This window comes from Lutra lutra, chromosome 12, assembly GCF_902655055.1.
Source record: "Lutra lutra chromosome 12, mLutLut1.2, whole genome shotgun sequence".
Taxonomy (NCBI): domain Eukaryota; kingdom Metazoa; phylum Chordata; class Mammalia; order Carnivora; family Mustelidae; genus Lutra; species Lutra lutra.
The window spans coordinates 13,795,772-13,809,235 of NC_062289.1; the positions used below are offsets into that span (position 1 = coordinate 13,795,772).

At 42.1% G+C, this 13,464-nt stretch overlaps 1 protein-coding gene across 1 annotated transcript in view; it reads right to left on the minus strand.

Annotated features, from left to right (window-relative positions):
* PHLPP1 (PH domain and leucine rich repeat protein phosphatase 1) overlaps nt 1-13,464 on the minus strand; it is a 207,334-nt gene that overhangs the window by 33,347 nt on the left and 160,523 nt on the right. Inside the window, exons 9-10 of the mRNA XM_047696943.1 lie at nt 12,353-12,448; nt 8,359-8,514 (exon numbers count right to left, since the gene is read on the minus strand). Coding sequence (XP_047552899.1) covers nt 8,359-8,514; nt 12,353-12,448 — 252 coding nt within the window. The remainder of the gene's footprint in view (nt 1-8,358; nt 8,515-12,352; nt 12,449-13,464) is intronic.

Below are 13,464 nucleotides of genomic sequence, written 5' to 3' on the forward strand. Positions count from 1 at the left end.
AAAACATTTTCCTGAGGACAATCTCATAGGCCCTTCTCTCCAGAAATGCTGGAGGTCAAGCAGGGCACCCGCTGGGTGATGTGAGGACCACATGTGCACAGTACTTTAAACTCCATTCTTAAGAAAACTTAGTACTCAAAAACTTTTCATAGCAGAAAGTACAAAACTTGCAGAGAAAAAACTCATGTACAGCTCCTGCCCTAAAGCATTTGGAAAATTGCCCCCAACAGCAGGGAGACAAATCCACTTCCCGCTTCTTGAGCAACTGCTCTGTTCTTCCTTGGCACATTCTGTCCATCTGCTCTGGCTCATCTAGGTTTTTTTTGTTTTGTTTTTATTTGTTTGCTTTTTAGTAATTTCCACCGCACTCTTCAATTTTACAGCCGAATTCTGTCACTGAAACAAAGCACAGGATTTGGTATCAAAACAGATTTACCTATTTGTAGGTATACCGGGCATTCTGCATTTTTTTAAAAAAATTTTTTATTTGAGAGAGAGAGAAAGTGCGTGAGCAAGTGGAGGGAGGGGCAGAGGGAGAGGAAGAGAGAATCTCAAGCAGACTCTGGGCTGAGTGTAGCCCAACACAGGGCTCAATCTCACAACCCGAGGCCATGACCTGAGCCAAAACCAAGAGTCGGATGCTCAAGAGACTGGGCCACCCAGGCGCCCCGGCACTCTGCATTTTAATAATTTTTCTAGAGATCAGTATTGGGACTTGTATCCTATTAAAAATGCAAAAGGTTAAGATTCCAAGCCCAGCAAAACTCTTCTACTTTGAGACAAAGCCTTGATTTCTGGCTTCCAATGTTCCAGAACTGCGAAACACTCTCAATTCCTTATCATCTGTCTGTACAGAACAACACTTTAAACAATTTCATCTGTCTTCACAAGGCTGACAGCTCTTAAGGGCTTTCAAACATTTGATAGTAACCAAGAGTACAAACTACACTGTACATGACCACCCAGTCCAAAAAGTAAAGTAAAAGCATAAGTAAAAATTTCACGGAAGCACTGGGTGGCTCAGTTGGTTAGGCATCCGATTCTTGATTTTGGCTAAGGTCATGAACTCAGAGTCGTGGGACGGAGCCTGCACTCAGCCCAGAGTCTGCTTGGCCCTCTCCCTCTCTTCCTCCCCCCCACCCACTGGCTTGCTCTCTATCTCTAAAATAAAGAAAGAAAGAAAGAAAATCTTGGGTTGCCTGGGTGGCACAGTTGGTTAAACACATGACTCTTGGTTTCGGCTCAGGTCATGATCTCAGGGTCGTGAGACTGAGCTCCATGTTGGGCTCTGCTCTCAGCCCAGTCTGCTTGAGATTCTCTCTCTCTCTGCCACTTCTGCTTTTGCGCTCTCTCTGAAATAAATAAAATCTTTTTAAAATACATAAAATCTTTTTAAAAAAGTAAAAAAAAAAGAAAGTTTCACAATCACGACTTAATCTAACTCTAACAATATTTTCTAACCTACTTAATTTTTTCAAGTGCTGGTAGAAACCCACGAAATTAAGGTTATACCCCACTAATCAATTTGAAAAAAGAGCCACAATTATTAATTGCCTAGCAACACCACCTAATAGTGGGGATTCCAACTGAAGAAAAAGTGCACACAGTCTAACAGAATTATCATTTGGAAGGTGTGAAAATCCGCCTGGCTGCATGGCTACCAGGTAAAGGAACAAAAATTAAAGAACTGTTGAATAAGAAACACAAAAAGAATTAGTTTTAAAAATTAAGTACAATTAATTAAGAATTAATTTAACATTTATGCAATACTACAAATTTATCTATAGACCTTACACCAATTTCGTCTATTATCCCACTGATGTCCTCCTCTATCTGGTCCAGGATCCAACCCAGAATCCCACGTTATGTTTTGTCATCGTGCCTCCTTAGCCTCCTTTAGTCAGTCTTCTTTGTCTTAAACAACTTTAACGCTTTTTAAAAGTACTAGACCATTATTTAGTAGAATCTCTCTCAATTTAGATTTATCTATGTTTTATCATTAGAATAATGTGGTGCATTTTTGGCAAAAATACAGAGAAGTGATACTGTGCCCTCCTATCGGAAGGTACATGATTCTCAAATTAAACTCCCACATACTCTTATTAAGTAGGTCAGGGTAAGGCTTCAGAATTCAGCGGAATTAAGGATTCTGATGAGTGACCATGCTGAGTCAGCAGAACAGAGATAAGGGCCAGATTTCTGCATCTTTAATACGTACCCCAGGGCATTCCGAAGACAAACTTGGAGAAACACTGTAATTTTATTCTCAAAATATCAGAACTTCAAAAGTTAGCTCTCTTCGCTTTAACAAAATAGTGTAGGCAACTTAGCTCTTAAAAATGCCAGAAATATCTGTGTTTGCCAAAAGGCACCAGTTGTCACGGTCAATTGATCACGCTCTCCAAATTCTGTTCCTGTTTAGTCCCCTTGATATTTACACATGTCCTGAGTCACTAAAACTTATAGTCTGTAATGTGACTAATACTCAGGGGATATTTAATAATCACCATGTATTTCATTCGCACATACACTCTCCCCACTCCCACCCCCGAAAGCATCTTCTACTGCTCTAACCAGGGATGAAAACAGACCCTAATGTCCACCAACAACAGGAATCCACGACTCTCCTTTAAAGGGTCAGCTACGGTTCTGTGATCAGACCGGCTGCCCAGAGCAGCAGCTCCCCCACCATACGATGAGCAGGCTGCTATGAGACAGACTGGGAGGGGGTCCTCACTGAGATTTCATGAAGAGAAGGGTGGCCGTACCTCATTCGTGAGCTCCGGTGACCCCCGGCGACTATCCACCCCACCCTGCCTGCCCATCTGTTGATAAAAACTAATTATCTGAAACTCCTGGGGGCTTCCATCAAGGAGATCTTTAGCTCTGAGCAAAAAAAGAGGTAAGATGAGCAACGGGGACAGTGAGATCTAGATTGGAGTACTGCCAGTTCACCCCAGAGAACCAAATTCCGCCCTCGTCATAAGACACAAAATCACAGCCAACTTCTCGGCAACACACGGTCCATCACATCTCACATCTGTCTACAGTTTTTGAGCTGCCAGTGAAAAGCAAGTCAAAATAAAACTCCAAGATGAATCCAGAGAGTAAACTCATAAGCTAACTTTGCTGGTTCAAGCCCTAAGAATCTTAATAAAATTGGTCTCAAGTTTTCTAGGAAGAGTAAGATACTACTAAAAGTCATCTGATTTAAAGCAGGTTCCAGTCTCTCCTTTGGTTACCAAATACCTTCTACCACCAGGTAAGGAAGATTAACATACACAAGTCTAAAGCTGGAATGCTTAACAGACTACATCATGTAATTAAAACCATGACACTGGTTTTAGCAGGCAAGATTCAGAGCTAAAGAAAAACTCACAAGGAAGAGAGTCAAAGTTCAGTCTTTTGGTCTGTGTCTAATGACTCATGTTTTTCTGACAGTCCCCTTCCAGCTTCCAAGCACAAGCTCCACTTAGAGCACGAGCTAAACCATTTATAACTTAGGAAGACGTGTGTTCAGGCCCTTTCCTCAGTTACATAACCAAAGACAGAACTGGCCACGGTAATTTATTACCACAAAAGAAATTTTTGAAACAAAGAGCACCTATATATTTTTAAGACTTGTGTTTTGGGACTAACTGAATGGAAGGAGGACTGAAGTGAGGTTTCATTACTGCCTGAAACTGTTTACCCAACAAATAGCTCCGTATGACCAACAGCAAAGGGCTGTTCTTCACACAAGGAGCCTAAATCAAAACCAACGTATCGTTTCCCCTTTTACCCTCTAAAACCCACTTTTTATTCTGGTTTATTGTGTAGTTATTTTAAAGTCTGCATTAGAGGCGAGCCCCTTGAGGGGAATACCGATGTCACTTTCAATGCCCTGGGGCACCCGGCTCAGTGACTTCAACGCCCTGGGTCAGCGAGCTGTTGGCCTGGACCACGAAACTGAGAGCAAAACACAACCGAACTCACCTGCAAGACGCTTGTCACAGACACTCTGTCCTCAAAACCGTCTTTCACATTTTTAAGTTCACGTTTTCTGGATTCATCTGTTCCTACAACTGTCAGTTTTGGTTTATTCCTTCCCCCCAAAACTCATCAAACCTAATACACAATATTGCTACATTCTCCTGAATGTAAATTATGCCTTGGTAAAAAAAAAAAAAAAAGAAAAAAAATTTTTTTAAACATTTAGATAGAGGGGTGCCTGGGTGGCTCAGTCCGTGAAGCGTCTGACTCCTGATTTCAGCTTCTGTCATGATCTCAGGGTTGTGAGATCGAGCCCTACATAGGGCTCTGTGCTGAGCTGAGCAGCGAGTCTGCTTCAGCTTCTCTCTCTCCCTCTGCCCTTCCCCTCACTCTGTGTGTGTGTGCACTCTCTCTAAATTAAATAAACAAATAAATAAATAAAATTTAGGTAGATTAAACCTCCATTATTTACCTTGTGGAATGGGGATAAGTAGAAGTAGTAACTATTTACAAAGCAGTAAATAGTTTAGTGAAAATCATTATCAAATGTTCTGTGTTTCTTGTCTTCCAACTAAAGTAATATAAGGATGTTGTTCAAAAAGACATTCATCGGGCGCCTGGGTGGCTCAGTCGTTAAGCGTCTGCCTTCGGCTTGGGTCATGATCCTAGAGCCCTGGGATCAAGCCCCACATCGGGCTCCCTGCGCAGCAGGGAACCTGCTTCTCCCTCCCTCCCTCGCCCTGCTTGTGCTCCCTCTCTTGCTGTGTCCGTCAAATAAATAAATAAAATCTTAAAAAAAAAAAAAAGGCATTCATCAACTTTATACTATCCCTTTCACAACCCTATCTACTGGAGAGGACCGGAACTCTTGACTCGTCTTTCTGACTCAGAGTCATGACTAATAATTACACTGTGTTGAGAGGTGGCTATTATGGTGGTTGGAAAACAAAAGCCCTGAAATATGTTTTCTTGAAGAAGTTCATTTCCACCTTCTTCAGTCATTTGCTTTCCCCCTCATAAAATAAAGGAGGATGCCTGCTCCTTGTAATTCGGCCGGCCTCCTCCCCGGGACTCTGCTGCGCCAGAATTCCACTTCTCATGGCCTGCCCTCCTCCTGCCGTCCTGCCCTCCTCCTGCCGTCCTGCCCAGAGCCACGGAGCCCGGCGAACACCCCCCCACCCCCGCCACAGCTCGCAGCCGGCTCTGGAGCGAGCCACCTGGCCAGCCTCGGGAGGGGCAGCTGCACGCCCTCAGCCCGCACCGCCAGCGCCGCCGTCCTCCCCACGACGGCGATGTCCTCCTTTGGAGGCTCAGTTCAGGTCCCTAATTTCCCACGTTGTGCTACTGGACATATTCAGCTCCCATAGTCCTTCCACTTCCGAATTACAGGCTCTGTTGGGGAACTGTCGGGGATATACAGCGCGGGAGAGCCGAGAGGCAAGTGAGCGGCGCCGGGTCACAAAGTCAGCAGTTGGCAGAGTCACCCGTGGAGGAAGCTGAGCGACAGCCGCCCCACGCAGGGTCTCTTCTGAGCACAGTCTCCCTGACGCCACTTACGAGCTCCCCCTCGGGGACAGGTTTCCCCACCCGCCCCAGCGCCAAGGAGAGTCCCTGACTGCTTCCTGATCGCTTCCAGAGAATTAAAAATACAAAGAACTGTCCTTTTTAAAAATGAAGAAAGACTCGTGATCTACTGGAGAGTCCCAGCGCGATTCCTCTACTCTCTCAGCCACGGGCTTATCAGACTTGGCCAGATTCAGAACCGGTTTGATCTCAGACTCGTAAATCGGATTCTATCTACTTGTTTCTGTAGATTCAGCATAGACACCCAGGAGAACAAGGAGATTCTCACGATAAACCGCACCCAAGTTTTGCCTAGTTGGCCTTATGGAAGAAAACACGAGGTCCCAATATCACTTAGAATTGGGCGCAGGGAGGACATTCGATCCTGCAAGGGTCCTGACCACAAAAAACATGTGTCCGTAGCTGCCCACAGACTGTGCACTGCACGGCGGACCCTGGAAAACAGACTGAACTGTACGGACCCACTTTACATGGATTTTTCTTAACTTAATATACTGCTGTATATGTATTTTCTCTTATGATTTTAACACTTCTCTAACTTACTTTATTGTAAGAATATAGTATACAATACATTTATAGCATACAAAATATTTGGCCAAGTGTTTATATTATCAGTCAGTTATATATAATCAGTATTATAACTGCTAGGTTATCAGCAGTTGACTTTGGGGGAGGTCACAAGTTATACACGAATCTCTGATTGTGTGGTGGTTGGCGCCCCAACCCCCATGCTGCTCAAGGGTCAGTGGTATTCTGATAGGACTGTAGAAGTAAGAACAATTCTTCAAATGATCTTGGAACATTGCTCCTTTTTTGCCAGGGGAATGATAAAGCAGTGGTCAATTACAATTTAACAAGCCCATTTCCTCACAATTCCATTGTTTCTCTGTAACTATTCCAGTAGGAATTCATTATACCTTGCACTAAGTACAAAGAATAAATTTTTTTTTAAAAAGATTTTATTTAGTTATTTGACAGACAGAGATCACAAGTAGGCAGAGAGGCAGACAGAGAGAGAGAGGAAGGGAAGCAGGCTCTCTGCTGAGCAGAGAGCCCGATGCGGAGCTCGATTCCAGGACCCTGAGACCATGACCTGAGCTGAAGGCAGAGGCTTAACCCACTGAGCCACTCAGGTGCCCCAAGAATAAATGTTTTTTAAAAATGAGGAAAAAAGAACAAAAGGAAAAGCAAGGGAGAACTAGAAATGTCCTCTATCCTGATCTGGGCAATGGTTATAGGGGCATATATGTAAAAATTCATTGAGCAGTATGCTTGAGAGTTGTACAATTTTTTTGACAATAAGCTATATTTTGATTAGGAAGGGTTTTTTTTTTTTTTTTTTTTTTTTTTTTAAGTACACAGAGGAAAAAAATGAAAACCCAAGGGTAAAGGTAATATTTAAAATTCCTTAAGTTTTCTTTTGTTCATTAAATAAATATTTGTTGAGCGCCCTACTTTATTCCAGAGGTGCTGCAAAATGCTGAGGATAACACTCTAAGACACAGTCACTGGACACAGCGTTCATAACCTAATAGTGGGGACAGACAGGTAAACGAGAAATTTTAACAGTGTGTGATGAGGATCATGACAGAAATAAGCATAGGGAGCTTGGTATACTGGTTGGGTGTCTAATTCACTTTAGGAAAGCAGAGCTTTTTTCACCGATGGAAAAAAAAATCACACACGTTGAAAGATATTTCAAAGTTATATTTTAAGGCAGAAAGACCCACCATAGTTTTCTTCTATAAGAGAACCAGAAAATTAAACCTTACTTTTTTGTCTTTCTCATGAGGTATACTAAAGGTTAAATCCTTCATATCATCCCTAAAGTTATGGTCACTCACTAAAAATAAACATTAGCAGAGGTCAAAATGAGGCAGGCCATGGGGCTGTGAGCATTTTTGTACGATGCCCAAGGGCCCTGAGGCAAACAAGATGTTCCAAAGGAAGGTAACACTCAGTTAACCTAACCCTTTCTTTAAGGAAGTTCTGCATGTGGCAACTCTCCACAGAAAAGAGATATCACTGTGTGTTTAAACTAAACTCCCCCTCAAATCAAAACAATGTATTTAACTACTTAGTGACACAAACTATTTAGAAAAAGGTTGTTCTAAAGAAAATAACTTAAATGCAAAGGGAAAACTGTGGTAAATATTGTAAGGACGACTGGTCAGAAAATAGCAACAGTGAGAGACATGAGCAAACTCGAGGAAAACTATGTCTGTCACCCTGAATCACAAATATGTGAAAGCAAGACCAGAGAATCCTCAGATAATTCAGTCAAGACGGGAGCAGCCTGCACCAGTCACGACCAGGTAGCAAACACGTCCTCATTTGATAGCTACACCTCCACAGCGCATGCCTGTGAACGGCTCAACTCACTTCCCTCCAGAAAGCAGCAAAATTAATGAGGGACCTACCGGATATCCTACCAAAGAGAGAAGTGGCTGGCAAAGCCATTTTCTTGGTAAATCTCAGACAGATAGTAAGAAAATCCACAGGAGGGGCGCCTGGGTGGCTCAGTTGGTTAAGTGTCGGCCTTTGGCTCAGGTCATGATCCCGGGGTCCTGGGATCGAGTCCCATGTTGGGCTCCCTGCTCAGCGGGGAGTCTGCTTCTCCCCCTCTCTCTGATTCCTCCCCCCTGCTCATGCTCTGTCTCTGTCTCTCTCTTTCTCTAATAGATAAATATAGAAAAGAAAAGAAAATCCATACGAATGGTGGGTCTCATACCATGTGAGACAAGAATGCTGAGGGGGCGTCTAGGACGCGGACCTACAACGCAGATAAATGAGCTACTTTACCTGTCGGCCTTCATCAGCAGGTTGGGCGGCAGCTCTAGGAGCTGGTTGTGCTGCACATCCAAGACCTCCACTGAGGTCCTCTCCAGCCTCTCAGGCAGCCTCGTCAGCTGGTTGTGTCCGGCCAGCAGCTTCCGGAGACTACTGTTACAAAATAAGCTGTGCAGGGGGGACAAAGACAGAAGGAGACTTACTTAGCGCTAACCTGGGATAAGGAATGAGAAAACGAGCAGGAGTCGAATACTTAAAACGATCTCTCCAAGGAAACATAAATTTATTCTGAGCAACTGCAAATTCCTATTAACATAAGCTCAAGCTTGGAGCTCTTTATATTTTGGTACTTTCCATACTATAAAACAAAAAAAGAAACAAAAGAGGGCAGGAAAAACTATGGACAGGAATATTTAATAATGCAGCTCTACTTAGTAGGAGAGAAAAACAAGTTCCATAGATGACCCTGAAGAGAACAGTCCACCCTTGCCGAACTCGGAAGGCGCGCTTGACAAGGCTGCAGGCTTCTCGAGGTAGGGCTCGTGTCCTGTGTTGACGTGGAACATGGGTGTTTTACCCACAGCAGATCCTCAATAAACATAGTCCATCAATTTTTACCTACAGGATCAGCATTAAATAAGGATTCTTCTATCGATCAAACTTTTACAAATGCCAACTGAAAACATGTTACATTTTTCCTCATTTGCATTTCACAGCCACAATATTTCCTCATTTCCTCACTTCCCTAAGTCTGTATATTTTTCTTCTCTCTCTGGTTTAATGCTAGACAAAACAGACCCCTCCCAAAGAGAAGGAAACACACTTAATTCACTGTTCTCTTTTGCGCCGAGGGAGCTGTTTGGAACTCTGTTTGTGTTTCTTCTATGGGTGAACAGAACCACAACGAATGATGAATACTTTAATCAAATATAAATTGGCTGGATGACCAATTCCGACTTCTGTGACAGTTGTACAGAATGAAACAGGCCGCAGGTTTCAGCACAGAAATGTGGGAACTGTGGCAAAGTGAGATTGTACTTTGCATCAGGATCCCTCCGGAGGGAGACCTCAGGCACAGGGCTGTCGAAGGACGAGGCTGCCCCCCCACCTCCTGCCTTCCACCCTCTGACCTCACTCAGGGACCGCCACGGCCGGTAAAACGACTCCACGTGACTGCTGAACTTTGTTCACCTTAAATATCAAAACTAGATTCTTTGCTCACAGGGATGGAAGCAACCTGTCTCCACGCCGTGACGGCCCGGGCCGCCACGATTGGTGTCTGGCCTGCCTAACTCAGAAGGTCTGGACGCCAATGCGACGGGACCGATGGTCCAGCACGGTCGTTCAGTCACGGTTTTCACAGGGGGTAGTCTCTCTAATTCACCTCGACCCAATAATTCAGGATTTGGTTCACTAATTTTACTGTCTTACTGGGCCTGGGGTGCAATCTAGGCTTCAGAAGAGAGAATGTGTTATTTACACACACACACACACACACACACACTTCATCCTTAAATAAATGGATAAGTGAAAGACAGATGACAAAATCTTTATCTTGATTATTCCAAATAAAAAAGTGATGTTATAACCGCAGTAGGAGTCTTAAATGCTAATTACTGGACTTAGCTAAATTCTCCTGGATACTAAGCATTCAAATACCTTATTTTCCTTTTTTTTTTTTTAAGATTTTATTTATTTATTTGACAGAGAGAGCACAAGTGGCAGAGAGGCAGAAGAGGGAGAGGGAGAAGCAGGCTCCCTGCTGAGCAGAGAGCCTGATGTGGGGCTTGATCCCAGGACCCTGGGATCATGACCAGAGCTGAAGGCAGCTGCTTAACCCACTGAGCTACCCAGGCGCCCCTACCTTATTTTCCTTTTAATACATTTCCAGTTCTAAATGTTAATTTGTTTTCCAGTTCTAAATGTTAATTTGTTTTGTCAAATCCTTCACATACATTGCTTAAACAAAGCCTATCCAATCAACTTTCTTTAAAAAAAGATTTTATTTATTTATGTGTCAGAGAGAGAGATCACAAGTAGGCAGAGAGGTAGGCAGAGAGAGATAGGGGGAAGCAGACTCCCCGCTGAGCAGAGATTCCGATGTAGGGCTCGATCCCAGGACGCTGAGATCACGACCCAAGCCAAAGGCAGAGGGTTAACCCACTGAGCCACCCAGGCGCCCCTCAAATCAACTTCTAATGAACTGCTGTCTTGCCTGAATAGTAGATCAATGACAGGGCTGGTAGTTTACAATTAAACACCGCAAATAAGAAAACAGTCCATGCTGTTTTTGTCCCACGTGTCACACACGCACGCACGCAAGCACGCGCGCGCGCGCACACACACACACGCACTGTTTAATTGCTTGACAACAGGGCATTTCGAATTTGCTTTGAACAAGCATTTGTTAAGCTCCCCAAACAAGCCTAGACAACGCAGATCAAATCTAAGATTAATTAACTTTGGGGAAAACTGGACAAAATATCTGTTATCTTAATTGTTGGGTTTGTGTACACACTATCTTTGTTGCAGCCTACAGTGAAAACAGAGGCCTTAGATGCCATGGGCTGCAATCTGTTGGATGGGCAAGGAGGAAGTAGGGAAGGGAACAGAGAAAACAGAAGAAAGGTAACATTCCAAGATTCTTTTCAACAAATTCTTTTTTCTCATTTCCCTTTTCCCCATTTCCCCCCAAGATAGTAGCCTATCTTGATTTTTGCTGTTTTGTCTTTTGAAAGGGTCTCTCCTGGTGTCACACCGACACACACTGCCATCCACAGGTCACAGCACCAAACCATCGTGATAATGGTGATGGGCTGCCCCAGGTCATGTTAAAGGCTCAGTCAATACAAAACTCTGAGCAGAAAGCATTTTCAGACAGACTGAAGTTCCAGGTGTAGCATATGGCCGATGAACAAAATAAAATCAACTGAGCTTTCTAGGGACTGAAATGTAACCCAGATTTTTTTTATGAGATCTACATTCTTAGGGTGTTAACCAACAGAAATATAATGCAGGCCACATATGTAATGGTAAATTTTCTAGGACCCACATTAAAAATGGCAAAAAGAAACATAATTCTTATACTTTATTTGATCCAATATATCCAAATTATTATTTTAACATGTAATTAACATACAGTACTAGTGAGATACTTTGCATCTACTGTACATTTTGTACACTGGCACTTCTCAGTTAGGACTAGCCATGTGCTAAGTCTCCAAAGTCACGTGGGACTAGAGGAGCCACACTGGACAGCACACACACACACTTATATAAGACACATGGCATTTCCATCATCATGGAAAAGTTTACAGGGTAGTATGGGAACAGCCTACCTTTTGTTATCAATTGCATGGCTAGTCACTAACAGTCAATAGTATTTTGTACTGAAATTCATTTACCTGAAGATCTTTGTCTTATCTACGGACACTAGACCTCATGACATGGCTATGTTACAAATCTTGCCATTCAAGTGAAAATTATGAAATAAAAATAATACACATTAAGACAGGAAAGAGAAGGAAAGAAAAGTTCTTGGACTTTGATTCCAAATTTCATAACAAGAAAAACAGAATCTAGTTTGCTTTTTTCTATGTTTAATGATGCAATTATCTTTTTCTTCCCCCCAAAGTTATGTTCAATTAAAACCGAGAGTTATTTGTGGGGGAGGAAGACATGTTAGGTCAACAGAAGAGAAAGATTCTGAAAAAACTGAGATTACGGAGGTGAACACACGGTTTGCGGAGTTCTCAAATATTGCGTATTTAGAAACATCCCCTAAGCACTGCCCTGTGCGGCTCTGGAAAGCCTGGCTGACAAAGTCTCACCCTAGTCTTCGCCACATGAACAAAGTCTGTAATTCACAGCCCACACATGAGGTGAAAGATACCAGAAATAAGGTTTTAAAACAAATTTTTTTTAGGAGTTCATAATAACAAGCTAAATTATTTTAAAAAACTGCTTATCTAATTTGCAATGCTCTCACCAGATCTGTAACACTCACCGTGCAGGAAGTTCACATATTTGATTATGGCCAATATCCAAAACTTCTAGCTTCCGGCTTTCGCATACCCACTCAGGCACGTTTTCTAGGCAGTTCCTAAATATAAGAATATACAATTTTTTCCTTTGATTGGAATTTGGCCTCAAATATGGTCTGAAACTCAGAATGATTACATAAAATAAATAAAACTTCAAACAAAATACCAAAGTATAGTGAATATTAATCAAAAGGATATGTATATGCCTTTTAATCTAGTAGCAAGATGAAGTGTGACAAGAAAGAAAAAGTAGAAAAGGACACAGTTATGTCATCTCTAAAGTCTTAAAAAAAAAAAAAAAAGGTCTAATTCCCAGAATTGCTATATTAAGCAGTGTATAAACCTATGCAAGCTTACCAAGAGGATGTCTTATTATTGGAAAAAACAAACAAGTAAACATACACATTCTTCCAATTAAGTCAAGTGGCATAAAACAGTTTTATTTTTCCAATTTATGTTTTTACCCTTAAAATACTTCTCAACTCCAACAGATATCATGAAAACACTGCCATACACCATAGATAAAAGGAAAGAAGAATCACCAGTGAATTCAATGACACAAGCGAACTAATGCTGGCTTTATCATTAAAAGAACTCATCACTTCTTAGACAAAATCTACTAAAATAAGTACCACCCCTATTCATGCATGATTAGCTTTTTCTCTTCCTTCTTAAATATGTGAAATGGCTAGGCCCAAAGAATATAAAGCAGTATGTACATTATGAGTGCACTTCTTCAAAAATAGGTGAACATTCCATGGAAATATGATGCTTGGGACAGGACTATATCAAAGTGAAAACCGTTGTGATATTAAAGGTGGTGGCATCATGTGTGTTTGAAAAATCACGTTAATTTTACCAGTGTACTAACTTTTCAGTTAAAATACAGAAAAGGTGATATTATTTTCTTAGTGTCTGTACAGGTACACATGGTTCTGGCTTTGAAGCCCTGAAGATCGATATACTTAATTATTTTATTTTATAGAACTTAACCCCTACCACATCTTCGTAAGATAGGAGAGTGAAAGTCCCTCTCACTATAAAGAACCTTAATACATAGCAATAAAACTCTTAT